Raw genomic sequence first — 13,420 nt, forward strand, 5'->3', positions numbered from 1 at the left:
AGAATTACAATCACATTGCACATAAAGGTGCAAAACCAAGTCAAAAGCCTGTGAACACTTCAAAACAATACTATAGTTCAAACATCAAATGATCAGATTACAAAATTGGGCACTTGACCAGTTCAACAAAATGGCCACTGTAATTGCAGGCCGCCCCTCCTTAAGCCTATGCGGTCGTCTTAGCCATTTTTCAGCCTTTACCCTTTTTTATTCTCGTTTTGTTTTCGCTTGTTTTTCCCATGGTTAATCACTTCCATAACTTCCAAAATCATTCGTCATTGTCATTTGAACAATATTTCAACAAAGTTATATTGATTTGATTGTTAAGGAATCCCCATGTGTTTTTATTAACTTTACTACTGAATGCAAAACTATCTTGTTAGATAAATTGCAATTAACTTATGTGCGTTATGTGTAATAGTTGGTTAGCTCATCTCCATTACTTTTGAAATTTTTTTAATATTATAGTATAAGTAGTGCTACTAAATATAAAATTACGTAATTTCTTCATTCTCAATACGTTGTGATGTAAGGTTTCAAGTCCTCCGCTTATGTATTTCAAAACAGATAGTTGTAATAGCATTATCCTACCCCTTAGGTAGTATTATTAAATTTCATTTATAAATAAAATAATTATTGTTGTACCTTAGTTAGTTAATATCCCATTTAATGGATTGTTCCTTATTCGTGTTGGTCCTAGATACCCTTATTGGGCTTATGAAATTCTTGATTAAAGTAGGCAGTTAAAGCCTTTGCATTGTTGGGCCTGAAGATTTCGAAGTTGGGAAAATTACACCAGTCTCTATTTTTTAAGTTCTATTTTCAAAAGTAAAATTTAGAAGATTTTTATACAAAAATCGGATGATAATTAAAATTTTAATAATAAATAATATCATAAATCTTAATTAATACACATACCCACTATTATCCCTACGAGCCCTAAATCATTTTTTCCTTTTTTTACTATCCTCTCTATCTAGGATAGGAAATCATCACCACTGTCTCTCTATTACAAACACCGAAAGAGAGAACATCGTCGTTGTGGCGATGGTGCCACTACAATAGAATGAACGATGTTGTAGTGGCGATGCTTATGCCACTGCAACGAAGCGACCTCTGCACTTTGTTGCAGCATGGCGACAACACTACTACAGTGCAAGCACCCACCTTCGTGCACTACAGCACCCGTTGCTCGCTTTGCCCAGTAGGTCTGTCGTTTATTGCTTCCGCTCCAGCCGGTGCTGCTCTTGGTTCCTCTCCTAGCTCAGGTGCTTTGATTTCACAAATGAATTGTCGAATCTGCATTGCTCGCTACAAGCGACAATGCCAGTGGGTTTTACTTTTGATTTTGGATATGTCGATGATGATGTCGCTAATTCAACCATAGGATCAATGGTCTTTTATTTTGAATTTGTGATTTGGCTGTGGAGGTGATAATATTGGTGGTGATTGTTAGGTGGAGGTGCAGATAGTGGTGGTGGTGGTGTGGTTGTGAGTTGTCAAACTGTGCGATTGGTGCCGATGGTGGTATGAATGGGTGGAATAAAATTCTTTTGTGACCAATCATTTGGGTAATTGTGTCAATAAAATGATGTTGAGGTGTTCGGTGATGCTGCGATGATGGTGTCGAAGTTTGGTGTGTTTTGGTGTTTGTGGTTACTGTGGTGGTGGTTTTACTCATCCTGGTGAGGTGGTGATGGTTGCATGAGATGGGATTGGGGTAATTGTAACCAATTATTTGTGATCAAAGAATTGGTTAATTAATGATCAACAAATAATACGTGACCTAAAAAATGTGATTGTAATTCACATTTTATTTTGTTGTGATCGAGAAATTTTGTGATCGACAAATAAGTTGTAACCAATAAAAGTTTTGATTTTGTGATCGACTAATAAAATGTGGCTTATAAATTTTTTGATTTCTGATCAAGAAACAATTTATGACTTATAAAATTTTTAATTTGTTACTGAAAAATAATTTGTAACCAACTAATTCGATAATTTGTGATCAAATTATATAGATTTGTGACCTTGATATAATTAATTAATAAAACATTTTTTCATTAATTATTTCATAAATTAAATTTAATAATATCAAATTTTGAAAATTTAATCCTTATCTCTTAATTCTAAAATGGGTCATAATGAAACTTTTCGATATGAGTTTTCCCTTTCTTAGTTAACCAGTGCTTAAAGATTTCTTAGTTATCTCGTCCGCGCAAGTTTCTAAACTTTTCTTTGGGTCAAGTAAGCAAAGTTTAGTGACCTCGCCTATCAACCATGACTTCTTATTGAGCCCTCTGCATTTTCACGATGTCTATTCATTTTCACACCAAACTATTTGTTAAATATTTTTTTCAAATTGAACATTTTAGACATTTCTAGTTGAGGATATTTACAGTTGGCAACGAGGCAAGGCAGGGCAAGTTCCCCCACCCTCATCCCGTAGGGCTTTTTCCCACCTCATTACCCGTTTAAGTGAGGTGGGGTGGTTACCTTGTTTATCTACACGTTTAAATTTTTAATTATTTTTTTAATAGTTTTTTATAATTCAATTTATTGCCCATTCATTCAAATAAGACAATAATATAATTATTAAATTTTTTAATTAATTTAATTATTTTTAAAAATTATATTATTCGAATTTATTTGGTAAAACTAAGATTTTTATTGTTTATCATATTTTTTAAATAATTTTAGTTATCATCTTCTATTAGAATTAATAAAATTTCGCAGAGTTTCTCTATTTAAAATTTTGAATTCTTGCCAAAAAAATAATAATTAAAAAGGGCGGGGGCTCCTATTACCCATATCCACCTCGGGACGAAATTCTCTGCCTCGTACCCAACCCTAATCCCCACCCCTTTGGGAGTGGGGCTCGTGAATATCAAGTTTGACAAGTATTTTTGCCATCCATAAAGATATTTAAGACTTGTAATATCGATATACTACATGTATATCACAACTTACAAATTTATTTATCAACAGACGACGTGACGAAATTTGACTGAATCAAAATCTCACCAACCGAATGAAAAAATTCTCTAAATTTTTATTTGTCCGAATCAAAATTTCACTAACCAAATAAATAAAATTCTCTATTTTCTTAACTATTAACCTACATTATATAAGCACGATGTTAAAGTGGTGAAATTTTTTTGACAATTATAATTTAATTTGTCGTAACTCATCAATCTGTAAAAGAATCCGTAAATAATGATTACAACAAGTATTTTCCCTTTAATATATGTACATGTTTGTGTGTATTAAAATCAAATTTTGTAAATTTTGATTAACACAGATGAAATGTATAATTAAAAAATTGTGAATATTATAAAATGTATGATTAATATTCATTGTTGACTTTTGAATCAAAACATACATAAAATGTAAGGTTAAAAACATGTGAATCACATGAAATATATTATTAAAATTAATTGTTGATTTAAGTTATATTTTTAAATAGAAGCATGACACTTTTTAACCAAGTACTGTTGATGTATTTTAATAAAAAAATGTAATCTGCTTTTAATCAAATCCACAAATCCCCTTATGATTCCGAATATCCAATAATAAAATATGTTATAATATTCGAATTGAAAGTTGTTGCATTTTCTTCTCTCTCTCATTTTTTATTCATCGTCAATTCAAATCGCCGTCACCGTCGGCTCCTCCGATCACCTATCTCCGGTCGCAAAATACACAATTGTAATTATAAATCCACAAAAGGCCTGGAGAAAGATTGAGCGGAGGGGTGGAGGTGAGGGTTGTGGAAATAAGGAGAACAAGGATGATAACGCGATCGAATCTTGCGGAGCAGCTGAAGGAGTATCAGATTCGATCCAAACATGATTGGGCAACTGTCTCTTTCTTTTCTTCCACCTCCAATCTCAACTCCTCTAGGTACTTTTTTTTTTTTTTAAATGAAATTTGTAACTGTATCATTTTCCTATGGTTATTATTACCGGTTATTTTTGTGTTTCCTCAATTTAGTTGATTTTTACTTTATAATTTACAAGAAATTGGGTTTGGTTATTTTATTTTCCATTGAAAATTTACCTTTTAGTGATCTTATGTTGCTAGATTTGGACCAATTTGGGGTTTTCAGTTGTAGGAAATTTTTTTAATTAAATAATTGATTTGTTAAATTGTTGCATTCAAGGAAATATTTCTGGACATTATATTATTTGAAATGAATTTTAATATGAGTAGATATAACTTATAAGAGTTGTATGATTTAATTAGCTGGATTGCTTTTTCTAAATTTGGTTTTGTATGGAACTGAAATTCTCTCTCAAAATGTGTAAAATCATGAAATTTATGATTTTGTCTGCTGCAAATATTCCCACATATATTAATATCACCAGATGAGTGAATAAAGAAATAAGATACATAAATGGTTGACACCAAAAATGATTGAAATATAGTCTTGCGTGAAAAATCTTCTAGTAAGAAAATAATGGGATTACACAATTCTACCTAGGGCTTGTAGAGGATGCACAGTATTCATCGAAAGAACACATCTTGGAGCACTCCAATAACATTAGTAAAATGGCAATGTAGATAACACAATGAACATCAATTCAAGAACAAGAGTGGATGGTAATAAGTTACTTCCTAAGAGATTATGGAATGGGAAATCAGAAATATTATTGTGAAGGAACCTTTTTGGGGAGTCACCACTGGAAATTTGATGTAAATTAAACCATGATTGATGATTGATCATGCGTTTATACACCTTGGCAGATTACAAAGAGCTAAGTCTATATATCCTCCTTTCTTTGACTGGACTGTTGCATACACCAGGTTCAATGGGTGGGATCTTTGGAAAGTTAGGTTTCAATCTGAAAACTGAGATCGACGCTATCATAATTCTGCAAACAAAGGATCATAATTTAGTAATGCTTTCTGGTATGGGTCCATAAGAGAATTTATTTTTAAGGAGATGTTGTATGTGGATATGGAATCAGTTTCTAATAATACGAGGCAACAAAGGGTAAAAGGTCACCATGTCATTAGTTCATTCTTTAAGCTTCTCGACTTGAGCTTTTAATTTTTCAATTCAGGAGTTGCAATTTGCATTTGAATTAAATGTTTTGTCTGTTCATTTGTTGTGATTGGCTATTATGATAACATGCATAAAATCTAGCTTATAAGAGTGATGTTGCCTTCTGAACTTTATGTTCTTTCGTTCCCCTAACAACTAATCTCTGTTGAGTTTATTATCCTTGCTTAATTGTTTATACATTTTAAATTTTTTTTGATCTTTTGATATGCTTTATGATGTGTCCTAGCTTTTCTTCTTTGTGAATGCAGGGTGGATGTTGCAATATTTGTGATATGGGAACTTTTCACATTAGCATTCCTTGTTTTCTCGGCCGTTTCCTTATATTTTAGGCATTTGAAGCTTGCTATAATTTTGTTATGTATTACCCTGCTATTACTCTTGTGCATGAGAATTGCAAAGCACGTAAGACTTGCCAGGAAGAAGAAGCGAAGGATGCTTCTTCCATTATCTATGTAGAAGCCAATAAAGGAGAAACTTTTACCCGCGAATCAAGTTTGTCTTGTAGATTATGAAATTTTATTAACATCGAGATTCTAGATCCATTTTCTTGGGGTACATGTAATTCTCACTTAAAGCTAGCTGATCATTATCAGGTGTGCTTATTCATCCATAAATTTTGATTTTGATTTTGATTTTTGGTTTGATAAATTTGACCACCTCTATGTTTGTTTACTTTCTCGTCACACTGTATTTCTCAGTCTTTTGATGAATTCATCTGTAGGTTTTCCGGGTTTGGCATTTGTGCCAGCATTTCATTTTATCAACCAATCATTATTTTACAAACTTGGATTTAATGAATTTTGACTTCCTACTCAATTTATGCATTATTTGGGACACGTTTGGGATGATTTTTGAAAAAGCAAAAATGAGGTTTTAAAATTCAAAAATTATTTTAGGATCCGTTTATCTAATTTTATAAAAATGCTTCTTTTAGTTAGATGGGTTTTTAGAAAAAGTTGATCCAATATGACTTCCTCTACAAATATTTTCAAAATATGAAGCATTCTTAAAAATTAGTTTTCAAATAAAAATTAAGATATTTTTGTTCCAAAGTTTTTATACAAGAAACAAAAGTAAAAATTATGCTAAATTGGCCTTTAGAAGATTCTCTTGAGGTTTTCATTTTTTTTTTCATTTCATTTTTTTTTTTTTTTATAAATCTCACATTGGTTTTATTAAAACAAAACCTCACCTACGGCGGAGGAAAATCGTGGTAACAAAATGGAGGACGATCAAGCAATGAAGGAGGAAAAATGAAATGAATGATATTATGTAGCACAATTGGTGTTAATATCAAGTTTGGTGTTCAATTAATTGATGACATGCCAGTAGTGTTGCATAGCATCACCCAAAATATGATAAGGGCGAACTATAAGGATTGAGATATGTTTTTCGTATTTGATTATTTCTCACTTAATATTGACATTGCACTGATATATAAATTTTTATTAGAGAATATTAAGATGTCATTTTAAACATGTTACTTATATACTATGTTTCATTTTGCTATTTGCTAATTTAGCCCTTGTTTGAACCTCATTATTTCCATCAAAATATATTTTTCAAGAGTTATTTGACCTTATTTCAACTATACATTCTTTATTAAAATAATATTACACGCAAATTTAAAATTTTTTCTTTTATTTTTTAACCACACATTTTTTATTAATAATCCATTCAATAATGCTTTTTTTGGTAGGAATGGAGCTCAAACAAGGGCTTAATAGAAGATAATAAACTTCAACTTGACCAAGAAAGTGGTGGTGATAATAATAGAATGGGATGTAAAAGGTTTGGGGTTTGATGAACTAGTTGATGAATTGAAGAAATACGGTCATGCTACATGTACAATTGGAGTTGACAATTCTGATTAACAACCGCACACATGGACGAGGACTTACAATAAATAAATAAAATTGTGGACCCAAAATTCTTATTTAAAGGGCCTTTTAAGAAAGGTAACCATTTTATAGGGGTACTTTTCAAAAGGACCTAGTCGAAAAATCACTTTGTGACATTGACCAAATTTTTTTTTTCATTCACCAAAAGGGTCTTTTGAAGAGTAAATGCCATTTTTGCCTTTATTATGTTTTGTAATTACAAAAATATATCATTTGTTTAAAACACAATAATACCCTCTTTTAAAAATTAATAAATCCAAACACTCCCACTTCAATTTCGAAACGAAATCACTTTACTTATTAGATTCTCCAACACAGTTAAAAAGAAATTTTCTCTTTCATCTGCTTAAACATTGAAATCTCACAAAATTATTAAAGGCTCAACAAAAAAATATTATTCACAATCGGCACTCGAAATTGGTAAGTATAAATACGTATTTTTAATTTCATTTTAGTTAAATTATTACATTGTTTGAATTTTTAAATCTTATTTCGTCATATAATTTTAGAAAAATAAATTATTACAATATTAAAAGGATGTATAATTTTTTTTTTAGCAAAAATGAGAAAAAAATTCATCTGTTCAGTAAAAATTAAATAAATGGTCGGACAGACAGACGGCCAAACAGTCCAGGCCGAGTGTTTAACATCCGGGCTGGGCATCCGGGCCATTTCTTTTTGTGTGTGTGTCTTGCCTAGAATATTTTTTTCTTTTTTTATTCTCATAATTAGAAATTTTTTAATAAATGATGTTTCCTAATGCAGATATGGGATCAGTTGCTGTCCCGATTTGTTATTTTGATGAATTTGAAACGAATGAAAAACGAATGAAAATGACTGATGAGTGTGGAAATGGAGGAGTGAAAGATATGGTTGTACTACAATTGTGATAACATCAAGTACATCATATGCAGAAATATATAATGAGATACAAAACTTGCTGAAAGTCGATCCCTCTAAGTATGACATGGAATTGGAATTTTTAATGGGCGAGCATACATCCATTTCAATTCCACCTATAATGGTTACTTCTGAATCTGAAATGAAGGTTTTAATTGAAATAAACCACAAACGTGCAATTCCTATTTGTGTAACTTTGATGAAGAAGAATGTCCCCGAGAGTGAACACGAAGATTCCAATGGAGTGGATCGTAATGTGAATGAGTTTTAGGACACAGTGGAGATAGTTCGTGATGATGTTGTGGCTATTCCAAAAACAGTTGCTCCTCACCATGATCTCACTGTTACACACATAATTTGCTTGGTAGTTCAAGACAACGAAAGAGATAATAACTTTACAAATAAGAATTTGATTGTTTTATCCTGTCTGAGACATGAGTCGAGTGGGAGCTCACAGGCTGGACCGAGTGTACGGTCCTCTAATTGTTCGTGTGTAGTCCCCGATGATGAAAATTTGTATGTTGAGCAGCTGTTTGACACAAAGAAAGATTTGTAGGAAGCTGTTCACCAGATTGCTTTGAAACACAATTTTGAGTTTAAAGTGAAGAAATCAAAAAAGTCGACTTACACAATTGTCTGCGTTGACGATAGTTGCCTTTGACGTTTACGAGCAACGAAAATGGACAGGAATGAGTTTTTTGTAGTTTATAAGTATGCACGGGAACATACTTGCAAAATGGGTATTTGTCGAAATGATCACAGGCAAGCCTGATCATGGTTCATTGATCAAGAAGTAATGCAAAAGTTTCAGAACCCATGAACAATCTAAAGACTTTTGGACATTATTAATGATGCTCGTCGAGAGTACGGGGTGGTCATGAATTATCAAAAGGCTTGGAAGGCCAAAAAATGCGCGTTGGAGGACTTGATGGGCTCGACCGAGAAGAGTTGTGCAAAATTGACCAGATATTTCTTTGTTTTGACGTTTATTTAATATTTATTTCAAATGTTAATTATTCATTTCAATTGTTAAATTAATTATTTAATCAATTGTTTACTTAATGTCTAACTAATTATTTAATTCATTAATTAATTTTAATTATTTATCGATTCTTTATTTAATGTCTAATTAATTATTTAATTTAATTGTTAATTTTTTAGTTTATTTAATTATTTAAATTATGATTATTGTTTATTTAAATTGGTCAGGTTTTGCTATAATATGGGAAGAATTAATATTGGATCAGTATTTTTTTATTGAGAAGGGTGACGAGAATCGTTTCAGGTATTTCTTTATGGCCCTTGGACAATGCGCTCGAGGATTTCGAAATGCAATGCAACCCCTAATCCTAGTCGACGGTACAATCCTTAAGGTGAGATACGGGGGCAAGTTGATTATTGTAACATGTCAAGATGCTAACATCCAAATTTGCCCTCTTGTATTCAGCATAACCCACGGAGAAAATGATCTGGCAATGCGTTGATTTTTCACGAAGTTGATAGAAGTAATTGGGGATGTCGAGAACCTTACATTCGTAACCAATCGGTTGCAGTCAATAATTAACGCTATCGCCGAAGTCTTCCCAGAAGCACATCATGGTTATTGTATGTACCATATACAGGGAAATCTGAAGACCAAATATTGAGACAAGGGCATCGTTACGTTATTTAAGAGAGCTGCAGAGGCTTACAGCTTTCAAGAGTTTGAAAAGTTTATGGTCAAAATAGAAAGTAAATCATATGATGTATGGGAGTATTTGACAGAGATGGGAATCGAACATTGGGCATGATCACATTTTCCAAGACGTCGATACAATATGATAACGTTGAACAATGCGGAGTTGCTTAATACCTTATTCAAAAAGGATCAAGAGTTACCAATTTTCGCAATGCTCGAGAACATTCGTGACAAGATGCAATAGTGGTTTCATGATCTTCGTGAGGAATCACAGAGCTGCACAAGTGTGCTAATCCCGACTCAGGAAGATAAACTTTTCAAAACTCTAGAGGTGGCGAGAAAGATATATATAGAACCACTGGATCAGTTTCGCTTCTCCATGAGATGTGTACGTAATTTCGGATACATCATCGACTTGAATGATAACACGTGCATGTGTAGACAGTTTCAGTTGGAAAGTTTTTCGTGTACACATACAGTGGCAGTGGCTATATATAGTGAACTTCCACCACACACCTTATGCAGTGCTTATTACGCCGCTGGTTCTTGGAGAGCAGCATATGCCGAAACTATATTTCCTGAACCGAATGAAATCGAGTGAGAAGTTTCCGATCACATTCTCTCATTAAATAACTTGTTGTCACCAACAGTCGGCCTACGTACTTCTGGACGTACACGTACGTCTAGATTATCATCGACCGAAGAATTTTTCCGATCTTGTAAGTGCGGCAGGTGCCGTGCAACAGGATATACCAGAAGATTTTGTACAAGTCACATCTCTCTACATGACAACGTAACAGATGTATAATTGAAGTTTATGTAATATTATTTATAACATTGGTGTTATGCATATTCTTAATGTTAATTAATAGATTTAGTTTTTTTTTTCAATATTTCATTAATTAGTTTCGCAGTATTTGAATTTTTTTTTTAAAACACAATACGTTCTGCATAATATACTCAAATATTATAAATATGTCATGAAATATTTAAATAAACACATAAATTACAAAATAAAAATTAAATATTAGAAAAATAATATACATTTTACAATTATTTCGTAATTACAAATGAATAAATGAAATATACAATATTTAAATGTTATAATATGTACAATTATTTTAAAAAAACACGGCTCCAATATCTACGGATCACCATTAAATTCAAATAAATCACAAGTTAATTTATTTCTCCAATTTTGTATCCATGCCTAGTTGATTGCATCAACCTTCTGTGCTACAATAAAAAATTCTATGTATTAGATGACGAACATACCACAATTATCCCTACAAATACAAAATATTATATTAACACATCACCGTCTAACTAGAACGTTCGTTGTAAATTAAAAAAATAAAATAACAAACACTTACGATATTTGTTGTTTTGCCGTCGTCATGTCCCGCACGGTGGCCAGTCTGTCTTGCACAGTAATGTTTGCTCGACTAGCCAGCATGAGAACGATCACAGATACCAACTCCAGATTTTGCTCAAACTGACCTTGTGTCAAGCATGAATGATCGGAGTCGTACACATACATAATCGAGTCGGCGAATACAATCTCTACTGTAATGTAGTGATGATTCACACACACCGGAATATACAGATGCGTACAACTCTCCCATGACTTTTCCCCGACACTCGGCCACATCCCTACGACCCACTCCATCATGTATGTAGGCACCGTGTACTCGCTCTTCATTTCTTTTAGCGTATGGTATTTAATGTCAATGGCACGTATGAACTCAGTGTTCAATATGAGTCGGTTAGAAATGTTGAACGATCTTGGATGTCTTTCAACTCGATCTCGTAGCAAATCCATGACGAAGTCAATGTACTGCATCAGGAAACACCAATTAAAAAATAAGTTATTTAATTTCATAAATTCAAAACTCAAAAATATGTATATTTAATAAATAATAATATTACTACTTCACTTACATCGTCCGCTAGCCAAGCCCCCGAAATGGTGATGTCGTGAAACCACTTGTAAGTGTCCGAAATCGTCTTATGAGCAATCCTACGACTAACTCTGAAAAAATAAAAAAGAAATTGTTAAGTAAAAGTATAGATGTGTCAGCGTCTGCATAATGTACTAATCCTTAACGAATTATACAATACTTACCCGGGCGTAGTTGCTCTCCACTCCGTCTCGAATGCTTTCCACTTGGCGTGGTCTACCTCCCTGAATAAATTGGGATCGATAACTGTTTTACAAGGGGCTTGTCTTGTGCTCGCTAGCGGTGCATCCGAGAGATGCATATATCCCCTCTCCTTGCATACCGACCAGCCAGGATGGGGATAGTTTCGTAGACCTATATATAAAACAATTACAATTATTATATGTATAATTTAATTAAAAAAATAGATAACTCATTATGTTAAACATTTATGTGCAAAGCTAACGGCATGCCATATACATCGTACTTATGTTTCGGCTTGTCTCCCCTAGGCAACGAATACCCTCTCCTGAAGACACCTAAAGTATCGACAAAGCATCTCTGCCCTCATGAATAGCTGTTGAACGTATCGATGTTATCAACAATTTGCAAATGAAAAACGTCAATCGACGTCTTCTTGTGATGACACCTCAGTACGCTCTCGAGTATAAACACCATCTCTAACTTCAACTTGTCAGACATCTGGTCGCATCCCCTGAATGCATCTCCTAACTGCGCCAATGTTACTATCATGTGCCCATTAAAATAATCATTCAGCAGTCTTTTGTCTGTCGGAATACTGGCTCTCGCTGCCTCTTCGCCCGTACATCTCAATCCAGTGATGAGGGGAAACTCAAATTGGAAAATGTAGCAACCTTACCCCCAAGATCAAAGTAGAGGGCATCTCCTTCAACTGGTTTAAGCAGTCGACATAGTAATGAATCGATCAAATGTCCAGAAAACTGTACAGAGCGCAGCGAATACAAGGGTCATAGGTAGGATCGACGTAATATCTCTACTTGCTCTTCGTCCAATGAATCCACACATTGTTGTGAAGCTGGCAAAATTATAGTTCGATATAACTTTGCCACGAACCTGTCTCAAGACGGTGTCCAAATGGTAATCCATCAAGGAAAATTTCAAATGTTAGACATTTGAAATATAATGTCACAAAATTCAACTAACCGAACTGTAAGTAATATACGTACGAAATAATAGATAATAAAGAAAATGAATTATAAATTTAGACAACAAATTATAAAAAACGAAAAACTAATTTTTGTAAAATTATTTATTTCATAGTTTATTTTAATTCTTTATTATTTATTTCAATTCTTCATTTAATTAATTTTGATTATTTATATTTAATTACTTATTTAAATAAATTATTTTAAATATTTATATTTCTTAGTTTGTTTATTTTTATTTAAATGTTTTTTATTAATTTCAATTGTTAATTTAAATTATTTATTTGTTTATTTAACATTTATTTTAATTATTTATTGAATACTTAATTTTAATTAATTTTAATAATTTTTTATTTGATTATTTTTATTAAATTATTTATTGAACATTTAAAAGTAAATATGTAATTATTTCTTATATTTTTCTTTAGTTGTTTATTCAATATTTATTTTAATTATTAATTGAATATTTAATTATTTATTTTTAATGTTAGATATTTATTTCAATTATTTATCTACATTTTAATTACTTACTTTGATTAGTATTATTTGTTTATTATTTAAAATATAATTATTGTTTGATTGAAATTGTTTATTTTATATTTAATGACTAATTTTGCTTATTTATATTTAATTACTTATTCAAATAAATTATTTTGAATATTTATATTTCTTAGTTATTTAAATTGCTTATTTTTATTTAAATGTTTGTTACTTATTTGTTTCAATTGTTCATTTAAATTATTTGA

The 13,420-nt window shown here is 31.9% G+C and overlaps 1 protein-coding gene across 1 annotated transcript; it reads left to right on the plus strand.

Annotated features, from left to right (window-relative positions):
* Positions 1 to 3,580: 3,580 nt before the first annotated feature.
* Positions 3,581 to 5,704, plus strand: LOC111373791. The gene is made up of 2 exons (XM_022996352.1): positions 3,581 to 3,903; positions 5,317 to 5,704. Exons 1-2 carry the CDS (start codon positions 3,791 to 3,793, stop codon positions 5,522 to 5,524), a joined length of 321 nt encoding a protein of 106 aa, XP_022852120.1. The 5' UTR covers positions 3,581 to 3,790; the 3' UTR covers positions 5,525 to 5,704.
* Positions 5,705 to 13,420: the final 7,716 nt, after the last annotated feature.

The sequence above is a fragment of the Olea europaea genome, unplaced genomic scaffold (assembly GCF_002742605.1).
Source record: "Olea europaea var. sylvestris unplaced genomic scaffold, O_europaea_v1 scaffold1165, whole genome shotgun sequence".
NCBI classification, from domain to species: Eukaryota; Viridiplantae; Streptophyta; class Magnoliopsida; order Lamiales; family Oleaceae; genus Olea; species Olea europaea.

Excerpts from the sequence above, each read along its gene's own strand:
- LOC111373791 (XM_022996352.1), top strand. The coding sequence starts at position 3,791 with ATGATAACGCGATCGAATCTTGCGGAGCAGCTGAAGGAGTATCAGATT. Across the intron at positions 3,904-5,316 it reads TCCAATCTCAACTCCTCTAG|GGTGGATGTTGCAATATTTG; the intron begins GTACTTTTTTTT and ends TTGTGAATGCAG.